General features: G+C 50.3%; 1 protein-coding gene across 3 annotated transcripts in view; it reads right to left on the reverse strand.

Annotated features, from left to right (window-relative positions):
* The window catches only part of ACTN1 (actinin alpha 1), a 90,891-nt gene that overhangs the window by 11,370 nt on the left and 57,521 nt on the right, over positions 1–22,000 (reverse strand). For all 3 annotated transcript variants that reach the window (XM_032482250.1, XM_032482251.1, XM_032482252.1), the window contains exons 4-11: positions 20,167–20,253; positions 17,937–18,024; positions 17,322–17,400; positions 13,576–13,657; positions 12,213–12,298; positions 5,492–5,584; positions 3,901–4,131; positions 2,044–2,191 (exon numbers count right to left, since the gene is read on the reverse strand). In XM_032482250.1, coding sequence (XP_032338141.1) covers positions 2,044–2,191; positions 3,901–4,131; positions 5,492–5,584; positions 12,213–12,298; positions 13,576–13,657; positions 17,322–17,400; positions 17,937–18,024; positions 20,167–20,253 — 894 coding nt within the window. The remainder of the gene's footprint in view (positions 1–2,043; positions 2,192–3,900; positions 4,132–5,491; positions 5,585–12,212; positions 12,299–13,575; positions 13,658–17,321; positions 17,401–17,936; positions 18,025–20,166; positions 20,254–22,000) is intronic.

Raw genomic sequence — 22,000 nt, forward strand, 5'->3', positions numbered from 1 at the left:
CGCTGGTCAAGGAGGCTCAGCCCCTCTCAGTAAATGAAGGCTGGGTTGCAAGGCCAAGGGCATCTTTCCTTCCCTCCACTTTTCCCTTTGTCAGAATAATAATATGACACATTTGGGGGAAAAAGGATAGACGAGCCTCCTTATCTACTCCTTTTCGGTCTTCCCTTATCTGGATGTTACCATAAAACCATAAGGTATATGTAAATTACGTTTCCTGTTTTTAAAATATTCAGCAGCGAGTCACCAGTTTCTACTCTGGCTCCATGGCCTTCCATTTCTGGAACAGAACTCCCAGATAGCAGGCAATAGCACTGTCAGGTGTGCATACACGTGGCCAGACGGCTCTGCCCAGCAGCTGTGCTGGCGTCTGCTGCAGGCCTACCAAGACGAGCGTCTCTCATGCCCTTGCTGGTAGCTGCCAAGCTGGTGGGGCCAATCCTGCCTCTGTACCTTCTTGTGAGCTGTTCCTTGGCCCCGGAGAGGACATAACAGAGGCACGTGGGTGAATCAGGGCAGTTTCCACCGTCCCCCTTTTACTACGCACATCCACGCTGGGATAAATAGCTCCATACATGAGCCATGGAAGGTGGGGCGGCAACCTCCTATCTCTGTGTACAAAGCCCAGCAAACTCCCTCTGCTAAGTCAAGCACGCTCTTCTCCCCTACCCAGGGAAGCCACTCCCAAGTGGCCCCAGGGGGTGGCCATCCCAAACTGTCTCCGGCCTGTTGTCTGAGGATCACAACAGAGCTAAATGCTGCATCTTAGGGCACTGAGCTCCACCGGCCAGTGGGGTCTGCCCGGCCGGGGGCTCCAGCTGAAATGGCCTCAGGGCCCTAGGAAATGGGCAGCCACAGCCCAGGTTCTGAGGAAATGACCATTCCAGGTGTGATTTTCTCTCTTTGGCGTTAACTTTAGCTGCCAACAAGCAGACACCAGACATGGCCCCAAGCACCTCCAGCTCGGAGTGATGGAGACACACGCATGCTAATGCCAGGGCTCCAGGTTACTACCACTGGAGGCCAGAAACAGGAAGAGGGAAAGTAGAGGAGGGAAGCACCAAGGCCTACCATTTACCAAGTGCATGAAACGTGCCAGGTACTCAAGTGAACGTAAAATGCTCTTGAGATATGTGCACCTATAACAACACCATGAGGAAGTGTGCAGAGTTGAATACTGTGCCCCCCAAAACTCAGGTCAACCCAGAACCTCAGAATCTGACCTTATCTGGAAATAGGGCCTTGGCAGATATAACTAGTTAAGATGAGGTCATACAGATGAGGGTGGGCCCTAAATTCAATGACTAGTATCTTCAGTAGAAAAGTGAGAGGAAGATTCAGTCAGAGAGACACAGAGAGAAGCAGCTGCATGACAATGAAGACAGAGATTGGAGTGACGCTGCTACAGGCCAAGGAACAACGAGGACCACCAGATGTGAGGAAGACACATGGGACAGCCTCCCTTGCAGAGCCTCTAGAAGGCTGAACCCCGGTGACACTTCAATATAGGACTTCTAGTCTCCTGGACTGTGAGAGAATGCGTTTCTGTCATGTTAAACCACCCTGTGTGTGGTAATTTGTTACGGCAGCTCTAGAAATTCATACAGGAGGGCATGTCATCGCCTGCATGTTATAGACGAGGAAGCAAGGCCTGCAGGCTGTCACTAGTCCAAGTGCACACTGCTTCTAGGTGGCACTGTCGGCATTTGCACCCAAACATAACTTACTCAGGGAAGAAGAAATCATTATGGTGACAAGCAATCAGCAATCAACAGAGCATCGTACTATGCCAGAACTCTTCTCAGTGCTTCAAATGTATTAATTCATTTAATCCTCATAAACCTACAGGGTTGATATTATTATCGGCCCCACCTTATTGATGAGAAAATAGAGGCAACCAAAAGGCTAATGAACTTGCCTAATGAACTAGTAAGAGATGAAACAAACAAAAAACAAGAGAGAAATGAGTTGTGGCTGGTGGTTCAGTTGGGGAGCATGAAAGCCAGAACCCCTTGGGTTGGGGGCAGGAGGCTAGGCTGGGCTCACCATCTGTCCAGGCCTCGTGGATGGAGGCCTTCTGACGGAACTTCTCTGCCAGGTGGTCCAGCCGCTCCAGCCTCCGGATCTCATTCAGCAGCCACTCCTCGTAGCCCTTCTCCGCCTGCTCCAGGCAGCCCCAGGCGTTGTTGATGTCCTGTAGGGATGGGAGGCACGGGGTCAGCCCCACCTGGTCCCTGAGACCCCCACAGTGGCTCCAGGCCTTCTAGGAGGAGCCTCATCCCCATCTCAGCCATAGCCACTCAGCCCCACCTGGTACTTCCCAGGCTCCCGGGCACCAGGCCGCCTGGGCAGGGAGTGGGGCCACCCAACTATGGGGCTTTGGGAGTGCAGCCCAGTGGGGAGAGAGCTCAAGGGCCTCCACGCTCCAGGACTGACTGCTGACAGGATTCTGACAACCACAGAGGTCGTAGGGCCAGCCAGGGAGACAGAGCAAAAGACTGAAAGAGGCAGGCAGAGGTGGGAGCCTCCTAGCCTCCTCACATTTCTGGATCTGCTCACAGGCTCCGGCCTCTGGGCTCTGGGCAGGAGCCTGGGGCATGTAGGGACCCTGGCCTGGGTGAGCCGGCTAAGAGTCGCCCAGAGCTAGTGACAGGTGCTGAGCACAAACCCACAGGCCTTCAGACAGGGAGCCACTAGAGTGAGCACAGGGCACCCCCAGGGCAGTGACGGGCCGACTCAGCCCAGGTCTCCACTGTGAACCTGGGGTCACCCTGCACCCACCCAGAGGAGGGACCACTTTCTCAAACTCACAGAGCACCCTCCAGCTAGCAGTGGCCTGGCCACCTAAAAGCGGCTGATTCAGCCTGGAACCTGTAAAAGGACTGCAATTTTCCGAACTGCATGCACAACTCAGGACCTTTCTCCTCTCCCCTAGATTTCCCCAGGATCCTGCATTTATCCAGAACTGTTCGCATGTTCGCCTGTTCCCTTCTGTTCCTGCCTTAATGTGCCCAGGACTTCTCATCACTCTCCATTTCACAGGGCAAAACCTCTACCCTGGTGAATTTTTAAATTTTCTTTTGCATGTTTCTCTGGCTCATAAAATTTCTCCCCAAGTCCTGAGGAGAGGATAAAGAGGGAGAAATAATAAAAAGTGACATGAAGAAAATTTTATGACATAGAAGGTTGATCATGATATATGTTAGATTTGACACAACATTGTAAAATGACTATAACTCAATAAAAAAAGTATAAAAAAATTAAATAAATAAAAACCTTTAAAAATTATATATGTTAGGTTTTTTTTTAAAGCAGCTTATTAAATAAAACATGATTTAGGATTCCTTAAAAATTATATTTACAGAGACTATCTCCCCCCCCCCCCAAATCTTGATACTGGATCGTAAGATTTTGAATAATTTCCATTTTCTATATTTGGGTTATTTTTATGCCTTTGAAATAACCTACCAAAAAAATCTATTACTTGTTTAAGGTAATAAAAAAAATTTTAAGTGCTGAAATGATTCCATGAAAGTGAAAATTTTCTTTATTGCTACTGAATTATGCCCTGCTTGGTTTAATGTTATCAAGAGGCAATTTTGTTTGCAAAAATGAGTTCTTGAGGGGCTGGGTGGAGTTGTTGTGGGGGCAGGTCCAGGTGGATGTTCAGAGATCTGGAAGAGCTAGTCTGACCCCAATGGTCAGGAGAAAAGGGGCTCTCTCCCTGGGGAGGCGAGACAGCCCCACATGGCTGAGTGATTGCAGGAGCCTGAGTGGTAACCAGGAAGAGAGAACTGGTCTCTGGAGCAGCATGTGCAAGTGGAAGAGCACATGGCCCCACCACCCTGCACATTTGATGGTGACTGTGAGCAGCTCAGGGGTGGGGGTAGCCCAGATGCTCACCGAGACCATCCGGCCCTCGGAGGGCATGAAGGCGGGCCGGTTGCTGAGGCGCAGCTTGGTCTGCAGTGTGTTGAAGTTGATCTCCAGCTGGCACTTCTCCTGCACCTTGGGTGGCTTGTGCAGGCGCCGGTAGTCTCGGAAGTCCTCCAGCTTCTGCTGCATGGCATGCATGGTGTTCTCAGGCGCCCGGTTCTCCAGCCATGGGATGGTGCGGCGGATCCACTCCAGCAGCTGAGAGGAGTTGGGGAGGATGCTGAGAGGGGGCGAGGGCCGGCTGCCCTCTCCTCCTGGCAGCCCTGCCCACATGGGGATGCTGGGGGGGGCATCTCTCCTAACAGCATACTCTTTCCCAACTACCACCCTAAGCCGTTTCCAGGCCACGAGGCCAGGTTCCAGGCGTTCCCTCTGAAAATCTAAGGCTTCTTGAGTGAAGACTGACCACTGTGGTACATTAACTCACAGCCGGCATCATTCAACCTCCCTGCCAGGGGAAGACCTGGGGGAGAGGGGGAAGGCGGCTGGAGCAAGAGCAGGAGACCCGAGTTCTAGGTCTAGGTCTCCTATGCGTTGGGTCCCAGTTTCCTCATCTTACCACCTCTGTGGTAAGAGGGGTTAACAGTTGTTCCCTGAGGCCCTCGCCCCTGACCTGTAGGATTCTAGCAAGTGGGTCCTGATTCAAAAGGGAAGAGGCTGGCTTCTAGGGCACAAGCAGGGAACATCCTGGAGTGTTTTCCTTGATGAGATGATGGAGGAGGAGGGAAGTGGTGAGAGGAAAGATGTGACCCCTCTGCAAGGTGCCAGGCACGTTGCCCAAATTAACTCATCTGAATGTTGACAACAGGAATCCCACGGGATAAGTGCTGTGACCCTACCCAGGTGATGGAGGTCACCAAGGCGCTGTGAGGCTGTGTGACTAGCCAAGGTGACCAAGCTGGAACGGTGGCACAGGGAGTACACCAAGGCACTTAGACACCAGAACTTGGGTTCTTACTACACTGGACAGCAGACCAACCATGAGGCCAGGCTGAGCTGTTCAGGGGCTGCATTCTTTCAAGGAAGAAGCAAGCGGAGCTCTAGCCCAAATGCAGCCAATGGCAGAGCAGCAAACCCAGTCCTGGCCCCTCCTGGCCCCTGGGCAGGCCCAGCTGCTGAGCTCTCCTGAGCCAGCACTGATTTATCCCAGGTTCGTACCCTCTCAGAACCACACACTCCTTTTCTAGCTCAAGCGAAACTCCCAGAACAATGGCATACCAGGCTTGAAAGGCCTCTGAGGTCCCCTGGAAATACTTTCACTTGCCAAGTGAAAAAACCAAGACTTGGAGAGGTGAAGGGGTTTTCCAGGCTTACTGCTGATGACAGAAGCCTGGAACTCAGCTCTCCAAAGCCCAAATTGGCCCCTGACCCACCCCTCTGCTTTCTGGGAGAGCAAAATCCACCCTAGGTCAACTGCTGGGATCAGGGATGACACTCAGCCTGGAACTGTGCCTAGGGACAGATCTGAAGGTCCTGGGTTCTAGGGGCTCCCCATCTCTCAGGGTAGGATGGCAGGGCCTTGGTGAGGCCAGGCCAGGAGAACCCAGGGGGTACCCACATCGCTGGCCAGCTTCTCGTAGTCTTCCATGAGCTGCTCGTTCTCCTGGTTGACGGCCAGCACCTTGCAGATGCGATTGGCTGCTGTCTCGGCCTAGTAACAAGACAGAGAGGGTCACGGTCAGTCACACGGCAGCAGGAGCACCCAGTACCAGGTCCTCTCCCACCCCTGCAGCTCCACGTGGCTGGAAGGCAGCTCCCTAGGCTTTGAATTCATATCCTCCTCGCTCCTCCTCACCATCATCTTCACCAACCCAGGCTGAGTCCCATGGATCAAGTAAGCCCCGACAGAGATCTTGGTGGCTGAACTGGGGGCCCCTGGAAAAGAGCCTAAGTTTGAGGTCCAACATGTATGTTGGGAAGAAATTGATCCAATGACTGATATAATTGAAATGCTCAGCTCAGGTGGAGGGGTGAGAAAATCCATGCCCATCCTGGAAGTCCAAGTGGAGACCCTGGGAGTCCCAAGACTTAGGCTCTTAGACCGGATTTGCCAGGATCTTGGAGATGCGGGAATTTAAATCTGAGAGTCCTAGAATAAGGTGCTGAGGAGTGGGGCCTCTCAGGATCCCTGCAGAATCTCCCAAGGTTCCTGGTCCAAAGCCCAAAGAACTTTAGAGAAGACACAGGAATTAAGGATCAACCCAACATGGACAAGACATCCAGAGGGCCAGCACAGGCCCCTCTGGGAAAGCTAAACACACATCCCACACCAAGTACTGGGCCAGCAGACTCTAGAGGTGGGCTGCTGTGGCAAGAAGAACAAAAGAGGCCTGAACAGCAATCAGATGCAAATGCCCAGAAGCCCCAGGGGACACTTCTTGGCTTAGAGAGCTTTGTGACCCTGATACCAGCAGGGGCCAGGCTCTCCGAAACCCACTTTGCTCAGGTGATTTTTAAATTCAGCTGTGTTCTTGTGTACGTCCTAACCCAACTCCAAGGGGAAGGGAACAGGGGAACTCGAAGACTTTTTGGGGGTCCAGGGATAGAAAGGAAGATGGCCAAGAGGTGGGAGCAGATAATACAGATAAGCAGACAGATATGCATCCTGGCGCCCTGGAGAAGAGTGACCTTGCAAATGGGAAAGCTTTAAGGGGTAGAAAGACGGGACCTTGCAACTGGTTGATGAACAAAACAAAATGGGTTTCAACTGCAGCAAGAGAAACTGAGGCTAGGCATCAGGAAGAAGTTCCTGAGAATGAGGGTGCTTTGACTTGGGAAGGAATGACAGGAAAGATGCACACGTTTTTGCCTTGTAGGACTCTTCAGATAGGACACACGCCCACCAGATGGTGTGCAGTGTGGGTGACTGTGCTGGGAGATGTGTGTGTGAGGGGGCAGGATGAGATCATCCTAAAGGTCCTTCCAAGCTCAAAGTGAAGACACTACACCCTCCAGGGTCAGGTGTCAGAGCAGGCGGGCCTCCAGCAGGAGAGCTGAGAGAACAGTCGAGGGTCCTGTGAAATGAGGACATTGGGCCCCAAATCTGGAGAAACTGAGGCAAGAAGTCACATCCTTAGACCCTCACCCCTTGAACCCCCAGACCTAACTCTGCCCTTCAGATGCCATGGCCACCTCTCACATGGAACTCCTGACTGATTGTCCTTCTCCTTAGGAACCAACTAGTAACCAAGGGGAATCCCAAGAGGCAATGAGGAGGGAAATTCCTTCCTGGAGCCCATCCCAGAAGATGTGGGGCCCTGGAATGAACAGGGTCATGGGAACTGGGCTGACATGCCCATGAATCTGCCTAAAATCACTGGGGCCACTTCCCTTGAAGGCTGGGGAGGGGACCTAGGGGGAGGTCACTGCTCCCCTATGTGCTGACATGTGTGTCAGAATGCGGAAGGGGCTGGGGGTAGAGTAGAATATAGCTCAGTGGTAGAGCGCGGGCTTAGCATGCACGTGGTCCTGGGTTCAATCCCCAGTACCTCTATTTTAATTAATTAATGGAATTACCCCCCCAAAATAAAAGAAAATAATTAAGTTAAATTTTTAAAAAAGAACGCAAGTGGCTACAAAGACCCCAGCCCAGCGTGCTGACCAAACATAAAAATCACTGGTAGCCCCTCATCACAGGCAAGAAGCAGCTGCTGCTGTGGCGTTTAATGGCCCAAGCCTACCTTGGCCTTGCTATGCTCCTGAGTCATCTTGAAATCCTGGGCTCAGTGGTCATAAACTTTGATTTACGTGTCAATTTGTGAACTTGGACTGAGTGAGGCCTGTGTTCATGGGATTCTGAAAGACACGTCTTTCAGGCCTCAAGAGCCTCACCCAACCCTCAGAGCTTGTCGACTGCTCCAGGGTCAAAGGGGGCTCCTTCTGGATGAAGTCTGGGGGAGTTCCTGAGTGGGCCTCCCAGGGACTTTTTACAAAGATCACATCAATGGGCTGAGAAAATATTTTACAGAAACAGGCAAAAGGATGACTTCCAAGTGCCAAAAGAAGACTACTAGAAATTTGTGTTCACCTTCCATGGTTTGCATTTTTTAATTTTTTATGACCCACTTTAAGGGATACAATTCTACAACTTAATACAGAACAACATGTTTGGTTTTGTATTAGAGTTATTTTTTTCAAAGGTATGGATTATTATTCCCTGAGCACTTAGCTATCCCCACATGAAACCCTGTTAGCGCAGGTCAAACTGCTACTCTAATAATCAGTATCAAATTAGCTGACACAGGTACAGTCTGCAGAGGAAACATCCTCGATGATGGTGAATCAAACATCCAAATGTGGCCAAGTGACGCATGGTGGCTCCACCACCCACCACCCACAGATTCACATCAGTGCCACGAGGATCTCATCCGTGACATTTTTAGTCAAAAATTTCCCAAATCTAGCAAGAATTGCCTATTTCCTTCCTCCCACAGTTTCCCACTGCTTAGCCTTTCTTCATGGCCCAAGTCAGCTCCCAGCCCTGGTGTCCCTGCTGGTGAGGCCCCCAGACAGAGGGGCGCTGACCCCATGGCACTCAGCCCTCTCACCGGCTGCCACCTCTGGCCTCCCCCAACCCCCTGCTCCAGGAGCGGGACAAGACCTGGACCAGCACTAACTTGCTATCCCCTTGAGGCTGTGCTGTCACACCACAAGGCTTCACACAAGCTGTGACCTCTTCCTCAACCCTCCCAGAGCCTTTCATTTCCAGATTGCTCCCCCTATTCAACCCTTAAGACCCCCAAGCTCAAGTGTCTCCTGCTCAAGAAAGCCTCCATGTCCCGCAGCCCTGCAGCCCTGCAGCCCTGCAGCCCCCCTCCCCTGCTCAGGTCCACAGCTGAGCAGAGCACTGATAAGACGCACCTTCACATCATGGGTTTCTCTTACAAAGGGATTTCCCAGATGATCATGAACCCCTTGAGGGCAGGAAAAGGGTTTCTTTCCCTCAGAAGATTCACAAACTACTGAGGACAAATGGAAGGATGCAAATGGCACCATCTACTCCTAAAAGCACCGGAAACCCTACAGCAGATCCAGTTCATGCCCTAAAGGGCGTTTCTCAGAAATAGGTCCCAATAGACCAAGAACATCAAAGCAACAAACTACATAAACATAAAATTGGTTGCTCAAAACCCATTCTAAATACCTCCAGGGGAAGGGGAGGGAGAGGAAAGCTGAGGAAGAATTAGAACCAAAACCAACGTGGCCAACAGAAGTTGGTCCTCATCTGACTAGGAAGACCCGTAACGCATGCTTGCATCACTACAGGCGCTGCGCGTGCATGTGTGCATGCATGCGCTAGACTCAGTTGCCTTTCTAGTTCCACTGCCCAAGGCTTGATGAGAGAAAGACAGTGGAGAGGATGCAGGGCCCTGGGCATGGGTTTCAGAAGGCCTTCTCCCGTTGGCTCCAGGCATGGAGACAGTCAAGACAAGAAGAGCGTATGAGTCTGAAAGACTCTTCCTTTTTTCTCAGAAGAGGAGGAAGATTCCCCTCCTACCAGCCTGCTTAGCTCTAAGCAGTTGCCTGAATCATTAGAAACGGGTAGGGAGGGGCAACTCTGGGTGAGGCTCCTGACCCAGGACTTAAGAGGACCACCACCCTCATCCCCAGCGCCCCACCCCAACCCCAGCTGGTGACCTCATTCTCAGATGTAGACAAAAAGAGCATGAAATGATTGCAACAGGGATGAGTGAGAGGGAAGAAGGCATGAGGGGAAGTGGTATGATGTCTGGGAGGGAGAAAAGCAGGCTGCTACACTCACGCACGCATGCACACACGCAAACGTGCGCACAAGCTCCCTTTCGAGCCATTATCAGCCAGGACATGGGGAAGGCTTCAGAGACAGGGGAGGCCAGTGTCAACAGGCATGAAGCCCAGGACAGAACCAGCAGAAGAAGGAGAGGAGGAGGAAGGAGAGTTGGAAAGAGAGAGCTCAGCCTAGCCCTGGGTGTGGGCAAGACTCTTTGTGGTTCTCAGGGCTAGAGGCCCACAGAGGCAAGTAGATAGATGGTGCTTACACTCTGCCTAAAAGGTGGGGCATAAGAGGGGCCAGAAGAAGTTATCAAGAAAGAGCAGCAGCAGAGGTGAGACAAAGAGGAAGAAGCAGCAAGAGGTAGGCCAGAGAAGAGGCTGAAGGGAACTGGACCTCCTGGGTAGGGGGGACACCCAGGAGGGGAGCCTCCAGGCAGGGCTGCTCTCCTGTCAGTCAACACCCAGGGGACCTAGAAGGAAAGTGAGGAAGGTCTCGGGTGCCCATCTAGGCAGGGAATGGGGCTGCTGCTAGCCCACACAATGCCTTATGTTTTTGATTTTTTTTTTTAAAGGCATCTCTTCCCCAAGGCACTTCTACTGGAAAACTATCATATTCATTCTATTAGAAGACATCTTTACTGCCATTTGCAGGATTATTTTAGTAATAAATATTCAAATCTTCATGGTCTATAAAGCACACATGGCATCCTTGTGTAGCGTGCAACCTGCACCACTGTCCATGGCAGGCCTGGTTGGGAAGGATCAGGCAGGGCTCTGAGCCTCTGGCCTGGACACTAGAGAGAAGGCAGAAGACTTCTCCCCACTCTGGTTGCTGGGTAATTTCAGAGGATGGTCTTGCCTAAGCAAATGGAAGGAGAGGAAGTGAAGGGAAACTGGATAATTAAGAGAATAGGCAGGAAGCATAGCCAAGAGCTGTGCTGCTTGGGATAAGGCCTCTCAACTCAGGGTCCAGGAAAAGAGCTGAGGCCACAAGCTTCTTTCCCATCTGTGGTACCCATTACAGCTAGCGTAGAGGGCCAGAGATGCAAGTGGCCATCCAGAGGCTGGCATTCTCTGACATCTTTGAGTGTCCCAGCCAAAGCCCAGTGAGCATCCTGCCCTCCTGCAGGACACTGGCGTTGTGGGGAGGCTTTTCTAATCCCTGCTTTCATTCCAGGGGCTGCAGTTCCCAGGGGCTGCCACTGGAGTATCCAGGGAGGATGGCAGACGGGCAAAAGGGCAGCTGGGAGAGTGGGAGAGGCCGAGGGAGAGCTCACCTTCTGCGCACCCAAGAAGGCGTGGCAGTGACATGAAACATTAGGTCACATGGCCTTCCCATCCGGCCTTAGCGTGCCTACACATCTGCACAGAGAAGGAGAAGAAGTTGAGAGAAGAAAGCAGACAGCAGCACAGAATAAACCCAAACAGCTGTGGTGGACAGAGAGCACACAAGACAGACGGACAGACAGAAAATGAGGGAGTGGGCAGAGAGAGAAACCATGAGATGATGGGAGGAGAAAAGGGGTAGGGTAGGAGATAGCACAGGCAGAGACAGGGGAGCAGGGGGAGTGGGGAGAGACAGAGAGAGAAGCCAGGGAGGCTGACAGAGGGTGGGGGAGGTGGGGGCAGTGCCCCGATCATGCATTTCAAGACAGGTCACTCAGACTCCATGCGCAGGGTGGCAAGTTTGCCTGAGAAGGTGACAGGTTCGAGGCCCAAAGCCGAGAAGGCCAAGCCTGTGGTCTATGGTTATGGCAACCTGGATGTTGTGCTTCTGGGGTCCTGCCTATGAGGGGGGCCTGGGGGCGGGGCGTCTGCTGCTGAGCCAAGCCTGGTAATGAAAATATTCAAATCTTCAATGTCTGCAGTGGGAATGATGCCCTTGTGTAGTGCGGAACCTGCACAACTGGGCTTTAACCTGAGGCTTCCTGGGGCAAAATTGGGCCAGGACACTTGAAGGGTTCACAGCTACCCACCCTTTCCCTTCCTTCCTCCAAGGGAGTGTGCAGAGTAACCCCGCATGGGGGTCCCAGGCAAGATACAGAAGGCACCAAGGCCCAAAGGGGCTGTGGACTGAATAGGTCAGTGAAGACAGCAGGTACCTCCTCCGATCAGATCTGCCTCCCTAAGGGAAGCCCTGCTGGTCTGTTAATGCTGCAGCTTCAAGAGGGTGGACTCGGAGGGGCTGCTGCCCATGGCACCTTCCAGGCCTCCAGAACCAAGTCTGGCTGATTTTACCCATGCAGCCCTTCCTGCTTACGCCAGCCATCTGGGTCCCAGAAGGTGAGCTCTTGCCCAATTTTCTCAGAGACAGTAGAGGAAGATGTGAGAAAGAGCAGAGGGGCGGCGGGGCGGGGGGGGGGGGGGACCAAGGCAGAAGGACACGCCACGCTGAGGGGCCTAACACTACCGAAGAGACAGACCATCCAGACCCTGTCGCCGTGGAGAGGCAGGGAGAGGGAGGAGGGCATGGTTCGGGTCTGGCATGAGGTGTGCTGGGCAAGGAAGGAGCACGGGGCCCGAGGTACCTTCTGGGCTCCGGAGAAGGCATGGTAGAAGCTGGACACGTAAGTCATGATGGCTTTCTCATCCGGGCGGGCGGTTCCGACGATGTCTGTTGAGAAAAACCTTGGAGTTAAAGCTACTTCCTGATGTGATGGGGAAAGCAGCTCACAGAAGCACCAAGCCTTCCTGCCAAGATGCTCAGCCCGAGTCTAGCCAGCGTCTGGCCCTGACGGCCACTGACGGGAATACGAGAGGTAGAGGAAGGAGTGAAAGGTACCCGAGGGAGCAGACAGACAAACCAGAGTGAGGAGCACTCCATGGGACAGCTGGCCCAGTGTCCACAACAAGTTCAATGCCAGGAATGAAAGGAGTCGGAGAGAGAAGACAAGCGCTAACGTTTAGAAGAGACATAAGTATAATGATGATTTTGTAAACCACCTATACTTCAATAAAAAACATTTTAAAGAAGGGTAATAGTTATCAGGAAAAAAAAGAAAGAAAAAAGAAATACAACAACGAAATGCCACAGGCAGACACTGTTTGGATCTTGATCAACACAAACCAACTAAAAAGAAGTAACAGGGGTATTTGATTTTGAACTGGGCTGCAGATGTATCAAGGAATGACTGTCAATGTGCTAAGTGTGAAAACTGTTTTATCATTGCAGAGGAAAATACTCCTAGGTTTAAGGAATGTATTCTGAACTACGTAGCAGTGAGATGCTATGATGTCTGGGATTTGCTCTAAAATATTTCAACAAAGAAAATAAAGAAAAAAGAGAATGACAAAACCTCGATAATTATTGTATCTGGATTCTAGGAATATGGAAGTTCATGATATTTTTCTCTCTGCTTTTGTACATGTTTGAAAATGACCCCACACCCTGACAGACATTGTCATAAACTATCATCTCTCCCATCGCATCTCCTAAGGGCTGTTCATCTTTCTAAAAAGTCATTTGCTTTTCCCTAAGTGCCCTTTGCCCTCCAGCCTTTCCCCTATGAAGTTAGGTATGTATACAGACGCCCAAACTCAAATCACCCCTTTGAGTAACTCATCACTGCAAACTCCCAAGTGTGTACATGATGCACATTAATACACACTTTTCCCTCCCCAGCAACAAAGGAACACTGTGCTCCATCCACCCCGCCACCCAGTACCCCAACTCCAAGACCTTGATGAGGCACCTGCTACCACCTCTTCCTCCAAACCTCAGGGAATTTGTCTGTGGAATCCCTGACAGGCCGGTGACCCTGAGGCTCTCCCAGTGAGGTCCCAGAGACCAGGCCATCTCCCTTCCAGCCTCGGGCTGCGGGGCCCACCCCTCCTGGCCGCTGGATACAGGAGGGAGACGAGCCAAAGGCCCAGAGGGAAAGCGCCTTTCACCTTCAGCATCCAGCATCTTGGGGATGTCCAGGTACTTCTCTGCCACATCGAAGGCTGTGTTCAGATTTGTAAGTGGATCATCCTAGGAGGAGAAAGAAGATGGCACATGAGAAGCACAAGAAGTCTCTGACTACCCCCATCTGGACAACCACCAAGACTGGGGGGCAGAGAGCCCCCCCCCCACAGCTCAGTCCTCAGGCCCCAGCTCTGAGTGTAGAAGGCTGGCCTCGTGGCCAGGGCTTGCTAGCTGGAGGTTTAAAACGCCATCTTTCCTCCTCAAGCCTCAGTTTCTTTTCAGAGAAATGGGATAAAGAATGTTTGGCCTGCAGCCTGAGAAGGACTCGCTAAGCAATGCATGCTGAGAGCAGGGCACTGGCCTGGAAGCCATCAGTCTTGGCTTCTGGTTTCAGCTCTGCCACCAACCAGCCCACCTGATAGGTAACCCACCTGTTACTCTGGAGTTGGACTAGGAGCTCTCCAGCCCCTTTGATGGTCCCATTCCATGAAATTTGGACTCCTTCAAATAGCCCGTCTTCTGACTATATTCTGGCTTCTGCTATCTCCTCAAGAAAACTTACTGGGGACTGGTGAGGACGTGGAGAAATCAGATCACCTGTGCACTTTTGGTGATATTGTAAAATGGTGCAGCTGCTGAGGAAAACACTATGCAGGTTCCTCAAAAAGTTAACCGAGAACTACTCTGTGACTCAGCAATTCCACTTCTGGGACATAGATCCCAAGAACTGAAGAGCAGGGACTCAAATAATGTGTCCACCCATGTTCACGGTAGCCTTACACTCAATAGCCAAGATGTGGAAATAACCCAAATGTCCATGGACAGATAAATGGATACGGAATATTATTCTGCCACAAAAAGAGATTCTGACACATGCTACAACATTGACGAACCTTGAAAACATTTTGCTAAGTGACATAAGCCAGACTCAAAGGACAGATATGATATGACTCCACTTACTTAGGTACCTAGACTAGTCAAACTCATAGACATGGGAGGAGAATGACAGTTGTCAGGGGTTGGCGGAAGGGGGAGTGGAGAGTGATGGTTTAAGGGGTGCAGAATTTCAGTTTTACAATATGAAGATTTCTAGAGAGGGATGGTGGTGACGATCATACAGCAATGCAAATGTACTTAATGCCACTGAACCGTACACTTAAAGATGGGTAAAGTGATACTTTTTATATTATGTATATTTTACCACATGAAGAAAAAAATTTTTAATGTGGAAAAAAAAAACACAACTTAGTCAGGGGAGTTCCTTGCTGGATCTCCTACACTATTCTTGGTTTCCCAGACTAAATTAAAGCAAACTGGTTTGTCAGCCTAGAATTCAGTTTCCCCATGTGCTTAAGGTGAGGATCATGGGGTGAAAAAGGATAAATACATTCATTTGGGAATGCTTTCAGGAAGAAATTGCTCAAAACAGAGAAGGTGGAGTCCTTCTGGGAAAGTCTCTGATGGCTTCCAGAATGAGAGAGAGAAGGAAGGAATGAAGGAAGGAAGGGAGGGAGGGAGGGGGAGAAAGGAAAAAAAGAAAGAGAGAGAAAGAAAGGCAGAAAGACAGAGAGAAAGACAGAAAGAGAAAGAAAGAAAAGAGAGAAAAAAGGAAAGAAGGAAAGGAAGGAAGGAAGAGAGAGAGAGAGAAAGAGAAAGAGAGAAAGAAAGAAGGAAAGAGAAAGAAAGAAAGAGAGAAAGGAAGGAAGGAAAGAAGGAAGGGAGAAAAGAGGAGAGGAGGAAGAAAGGAAGAAACGGAGGAAAGGAGGAAGGAAGGAAGGAAACTGCCAACCAGCAAAGGTCATTTCCGTCCAGGGCCTCAGGCCGTCCTCAGGCCCCGGGTGCACAGCCACCTGCCGCACTTGGCCCCCAGGGACTGCCAGGCTCCCACGCCTACCTAGAGCAAGTGCGGGAAGGAAGCGCTTCTCAGTCAGGGCTCTCGGCTCGCCCCTGTTATCAAGAACCAGAAGCTGTGGCAACCTCTGTGTTTTCTGGAAAGAACCCACGTTTCAGTGGAAACAGCTCTGTACTAGGATTTGGGCTGGATTTTACTGCTGGCTACTGAATTAAAGAAAGAGGAAGACAGACATAGAGAAACAGGGAGACAGACATGATCAGGGAGAAAGGAAAAGACACAGGAAGGGACAGATGGTGAGGAGAGAGCTGGCAAGGATCAGACACAGGCCTCTGGGGTCTGTGGAATGCGGGGAGGTGCGGGGGGTGCTGAAGAGTCAGTCAGCAAGGCCCCATATTATATGGGGGGTGGGGAAAGGCTGGCATTAACTGGCTGCTGCCACCCCAGCACTCCCACGCAGGGACAGTCACATGCACACCTGTCACGAAAGTGCATTGGCTGAACAGTAAGGAAGTGTGTGATGATGCCTTTTATAAAAGGTCTCTGGGTTTGGCCACATAGCTTTTAGGCAGGTCAGGGGGACGTTCTTAAATTGATTTTTTTTTTCTTTGCAAAGCGGCTGAATTGGAGGACTGATAACCCTTGTCCCCCTGGAGGTTAGCTTGGGAAGAGATGGCCCCTGGTCCACGCACACCTGGACACAGCCACACACAGGGCCAGGCAACTGTCTCCTCTCCCTCGGCAGGTGGGCCCTTCCAAGTGGGCAGAGGCCCAGCTTGAAGCTTCAGGCCCAGCTCAGGGTTTCTGGAGGGGGTAGGAACCTGCTCCTTTCCTCCCTCACAAATCCTTTTCAGCAATGCACCCCACCACACCCCGAAACAGAGGGTCTGATGCCATGGAGCAGCTCCTGCACTGGCAGCATCAAGCCTTGTGTGGCCACTGGGAAGCAGCAGAGGCCTTTTCTAGGGGCACAGGCAAGGTAGGGGACTTCACTGAACACTGAGCTCTCCAACGGTCAAGGTCAAGAAGACAAATACCAGAACGGTCATTCCTAGGAGCCCTTTGCCAAGAGACCCAAACACTGACAGGGGACGTTCAGCTGAGCTCCAGGTCATCTCCTGGGGTGTGCAGAGCGCTGCACACGTGCCCTCTCCCAGGAGGCCTGCACCACGAGGCTTCTCGGAGCCGGATGGACCAAGAGGGAGGATGTGAGTACAGACAGTGTTCCGGACAGGCCTCTCTAAGGTCAGGCCAGCATCCCTTAACCAGTCGGGACACTAAGAACCACCACGAGGTGAGACACACCGCCTCCACGTCCTAGTCCGCTCCTTAACACACATACGCTCGAGAAAATCCCTCAGCAGCTTTACAGCAAAAGTATAAATGACATCAAGCAGCAGCAAGACCCCCCAGCCAGACTGCCGCAGGGAGGGAAGGCAAAGGCGAGGCGGGAACCTGCCCAGGACCGGGCGGCAAGTCTCGGGCACGGCTGGGACAGAGGCCCAGAAGACGCGGTATCTTAAATGATGAAAGTGATATATCCACTGCGCAAAACCCCGAAACCCAGAGGGGAAAATGCCGCTTAGTACTCCATCATCCCTCCAAAACTGCTGTGGTGGTTTTGCTATTTTTCCAGGCGGGCTGGCATGTCAGCAAGTACACACGTGCTGGGCACACACGTCCTGAAGCAGCCCTAACAGAAGCAGTGTTTTTCTCTTGCTTCTAGACGGGCCGTCTCCTCAGCTGGTCTAAGGAGCCTGACACCCCTCATGCTGGGCCCTGGGCTCTTAGAACAGGGGGCCCAGTCCTGTCCTTCCCCCACCCACCCAGAGGGCTCAGCTTGGTGGGAGCTTGGGGGACGGGGAGGAGCTCACAAACCTTCCGCAGCTTCCCGTAGTCAATCAGCTCAGGCCGGTGTCGGTGGATCAAGGCACAGAAGCCAAGGCCGTCCTTCCAGCTGCCCAGGGGAGAGAAGGAGGGGCGGGGCGCGCTGGTGAGTGGGGCCAAGCGCCAGGGGCAAAACACTAGGCGGGGGTCTCCTTTTCAGGATGAATACGTAACCCTTCAGAGCAGGGGTTGGGAGAAGACGGGCTGGGAAGGACATTTCTTCCTGCCACAATCCCAGGCACTGGGCTAAGACCCTGAGGAGCTTGGCAAGTGAGATACACATGCCACATCCAACCCTACCCCCACCAAGGTCTCTGGTCCTCGTCCGCTCAGATCCAGAGCCCCAGGCTGGAATTTCCCACTCTCCTGGAGGCCCTATGAGCATCAACCAAAGGTGTAGCAGGCAGTAGCCAGGAGGGAGTGTCTGCTTGGCAGGAGGGAGAGAGGGCATCAAAGGGTCAGTGACACTTCCTTCCCAGAAAAGACTTCTTTCCCAAAGGCCCCTGTTCTGTTCTGGAGCTGAGACTGACCCAGCCAAGGGGCCCAGGGGTCCTTGGGGGAAGCAGCCTAGTCTCTGTGAGAGCCCCTCAGCCCCCGGCCACTCACCTTATGTGGAAGTTCTGGATGTTGACGTTTTTGTAAGGCGCTGTCTTTCTCTGACACCACAAGAGCAGCCCTTCCTTAGCCGAAGTCTCTGCAGGGAGGGGATGACAGGTGGAAAGGTCAGCGGGGCTCAGTGGAGGGAAGGCCATGGGCTCCTGGAAGGCCCACCAAGGCCACAGGGCCCATGCTCATTCGCACAGGGGGTCCACACAAAGACCCCTACATTTCAACCCTGCTGCTACCAGGCCACCAACTCTTTTTCCTTGACAAAGGCTGAGAAGTTATTTGAGAAACACAGAAGGAAGTCAGGAGCTTTTCAGAGCTGGCCACATTATACATTTAAATCCTGAGAAAATTGCCTTTTAAACTTCTAGACTATCTCCCGATCACTCCCTTTTATTCAAAGACATGGCAACAATACAAAAGAAGTCAGCAACCTCTGTCAGGTGGCCACTTCGGGGAGGAAAGTTTGGTCTGTGCAATCTCAAATCCAGGAATCTAGAAGGACCGTGGAGTGCACATAGCTACGTGGGAAGAAAGCGTTAGGACTCCTACTCAGATTCAGCGCTCATTTTAAAAAATAGGGCTTCCTTATATTTAATGCTGAGACTGACATCGTTGCTGTGTGTGTAAAGCAGCCACGTGTCTGAACTGAAGGGACCGCACCCCGTGCGTTCATGTCTGTGAACTGCAGGTTATGGTACCCAGTGAAATGGTTTGTGGATGAACTCATTTTCTTTCAATTTACAAAATACTTTAAAATGATGTTAAAACAATTCCTGCAAACATGATGCAATAATTCGAGCACAAGCATACAACAACAAAAATATCACCAAAGTTAACAGTCCTCCTCCCAGTTCAAGCTCCTCACCAGCTACAATACAGGATTAAAACAATTTAATCAGAGCCGACAAGAAGTCTGTCCACAAGAATCACACCGATTTGAGAAAGCTATTTGAAAAACAGATTTCTATTATCACTAACAAGAACCAGTTCCTAAGTGATTGTGAGCATCTTTTTAACCACTTCAGCCCTGAATACCATGTCTCTATAGGCCAAACTTAGACCTTCACACTGCTGTATCACCAAGTGTCAAATCAACATTTCCATAAGAAAGCAACTTAATCCGTATTGTTCCCATTAAAAAATTACTATTTTGAATAAAAATCTTCGAGATTTCTGGGCCATTAAAATGAATTTAAAATATTTTTATTACCTCCATCTCATCTTTTTAAAATTTGTTTTGTTATGTATGTTTTATAATATGCATAGCAATACATGAATATAGTTTATTATAAAATAAATACACACATATCAGACATAAAGCTCAAAAACTGCTGGAGTATGAAATCAAAAGTCATACCAAGTGAAGTGAGCCAGAAAGAGAAAGAAAAATACCATGCAATATCACTTATATGTTAAATCTAAAAACAATGAGACAAATGAACTATTTACAAAACAGAAACAAACTCACAGACATAGGAAACAAATTTATGGTTACCAGGGTGAAAAGAGGGGGTGGAGGGATAAATTGGGAGTTCAGGATTTGCAGATACTGACTACCATACATCAAACAGATAAACAACAAGGTCCTACTGTATAGCACAGGGAACTATATTTAATACCTTATAATAGCCTAAAATGAAAAAGAATATTCCTTTTCATATATATGTATGTATGTATAATTGAATCACTATGCCATACACAAGAAATTAACACAACACTGTAAATCAACTATACTTCAATAAATAAATAAATAAATAAGCAAACCTGCCCCCCAACCTCCCCACCCCTCCAAAGATCACTGCTCCAGACCACAGTGGTCCCTTGCAGATCTGCGAAGTGGCCACCAGAGGGTGCTACGGGAGTAAAGTGGAGGACCTGGAGTCAGCTCACTCTCCCAGCTGCAATTCCCTTACTCTTTCACATTTAACAACCCAAGAGCCAGGTGGGGTTTCCAATACACTTCCCCACAGAGGGGTTTCCCTGGGACCAACACACCTGTGGGGACCGGTACTCTAAACAGTTCTTACTTCTCTGCAGACTAGGAGGGAAGACAGATGCCAGCAATGGATAAACAGCCCAGGATGCAGCCCATGATCAAGGCCCTATTGACGCTACGGCCCCTACTGTCAGGGAGAAAGATGTGATGGTGAAGGGTCAGAAGAGGTGGAAGCCTGGGCCCGGCGTGGAACAGAGCAGGGGCTGGCGTGGAACAGAGCAGAAGACCTACCTTCCACAGAGATGTCCTGGATGGCGAAGCGGAGGATGATGGTCCAGATCATGCCCAGGGTCATTTTCACGTTCCCATCCACAATTTCTACAGAAACAGCAGCAGGACGTGTTAGGATGGGTCTCAGCAGAGACAGAGTTCAAATTCCCCAAGGACCCATATCGCTCCACACCCTCCACTTCTAGAAGGAAGTCAGTATGTTTTAAAAGTTAGTGCAATTACATGTCACAGGTACCAGAAGGGAAGTCTATTTAGGGGTGTCCTGGGGGCCCCAGGAGGCTGTGGTCGATTCGACTGGGTACAACAGTAAAGGCAACAGAGAACAGGGTGTCTTAAACCCCAAGTGGTGTCCAGCAGCCTGACAGAAAAGAAAGATGGAGAGGATTTCTAAGTCATCACAAATGTTCTGGCACTTCCGTGAGATGGGGACCTCTGGGCGAGCACAGCTCTAACTCAGACCTGGAAAACCAGTGCAGGCAACAGAAAGTAACCACCCGACAAAGGTTTATAGACTACCATCTTGAAGAATCCACTCGCTCACAAATCAACCTCATGATGCCATCAGTTGGGTATTTTTTAATAAAAAATCAAATAACAGCTTCAAGGTCACAACTAAGAGATACACCACTAAGTTCAGTCTAAGAAGCACCTTTTAGACCTTTCAAATAATTCTATAAATTCTATGAAGTAATTTTTTTTTTCGGTACCAGGCCCAGAGGCAGAAAATACGAAGATATGCAAGCACTGTCTTTAAGGAGCCTGAAACAGCCACTTATGGTCTTAGGGGCTCAACAGGTGGCAATCAGACTCCTTACTTTGACTCCTGCTTCCAGACAGGAGATGGTAACCTGGCCCCATGGTGAGGTACTCTCAGTTAAGAGTCAGGCATTCAAAGAATATTTTATTTTTTCCCACCTGCAACACTAGTTTTAGGGCACACCCAACAGAACCACAAGACAGGGCAACTTCCAGGGACTCCTGATTCCCTGGACCCACGTCCACGAGGGTTTGCTTCCCACAAAGCCCTTAAACAAGAGTGGATTCCATTAAGGAAATAATACTCTAAGATCTCATCCTCTTCCTCAAGAGGGAGGGCAAAATTCATGCTGCTGTATGAGCAGTTTCTGGGGACCAGAACCTCTGCCAAGACTGCATCCGGGTGCTGCGCAAAGAAGGAACAGCATCTACTCTGGCCATGGGACAGGATGTAACTCTTCTGCTGTGAGTGGGGTTTAAGTGCCCCTCCCAGAGCCCTAGGCATCAGCAGGGCAATGACCAAAGTTGGAGGACCAAAGTTGGAGGACCTGGGGTAGAGAGACAGGGAGCTGTAGCAGCATACGCCCATCCTCCTTAACTAGAACAGCCAGCTCCTATTTTGCAGAGCACACTGGCAGGAAGAAGAGTCAGTTAACCAGTTAAGAATCAGTTCCTAGAGGTTTGATATTTTTTAAATGCCCCTCCATTTGCAACTCCCAATGATTTCATACCTGTAACATTTAAAGAACCTATACAAATTGTTAAGGAAAAAACTCTAAATTCGTAATAGATAATTAGGCAAAAGACATGAATAGACACATCACAAAATACAAATAACCAATTTATGTCAATCTCACTTGTAACTAAAGAAATAACATACCATTTTCCCAGCTATTAAATTAATGAAGTTAACAGGAGGGGAGGGTATAGCTCAAGTGGTAGAGTGTATGCTTAGCATACAGAAGGTCCTGGGTTCAATTCCCAGTACCTCCTCTAAAAATAAATAAATAAGTAAACATAATTACTACCCCCCCCAAAAAAATTAAAATAAAAAATTAGTGAAGTAAAAAACAAGCAA

This window comes from Camelus ferus, chromosome 6 (assembly GCF_009834535.1).
Source record: "Camelus ferus isolate YT-003-E chromosome 6, BCGSAC_Cfer_1.0, whole genome shotgun sequence".
Lineage (NCBI taxonomy): Eukaryota > Metazoa > Chordata > Mammalia > Artiodactyla > Camelidae > Camelus > Camelus ferus.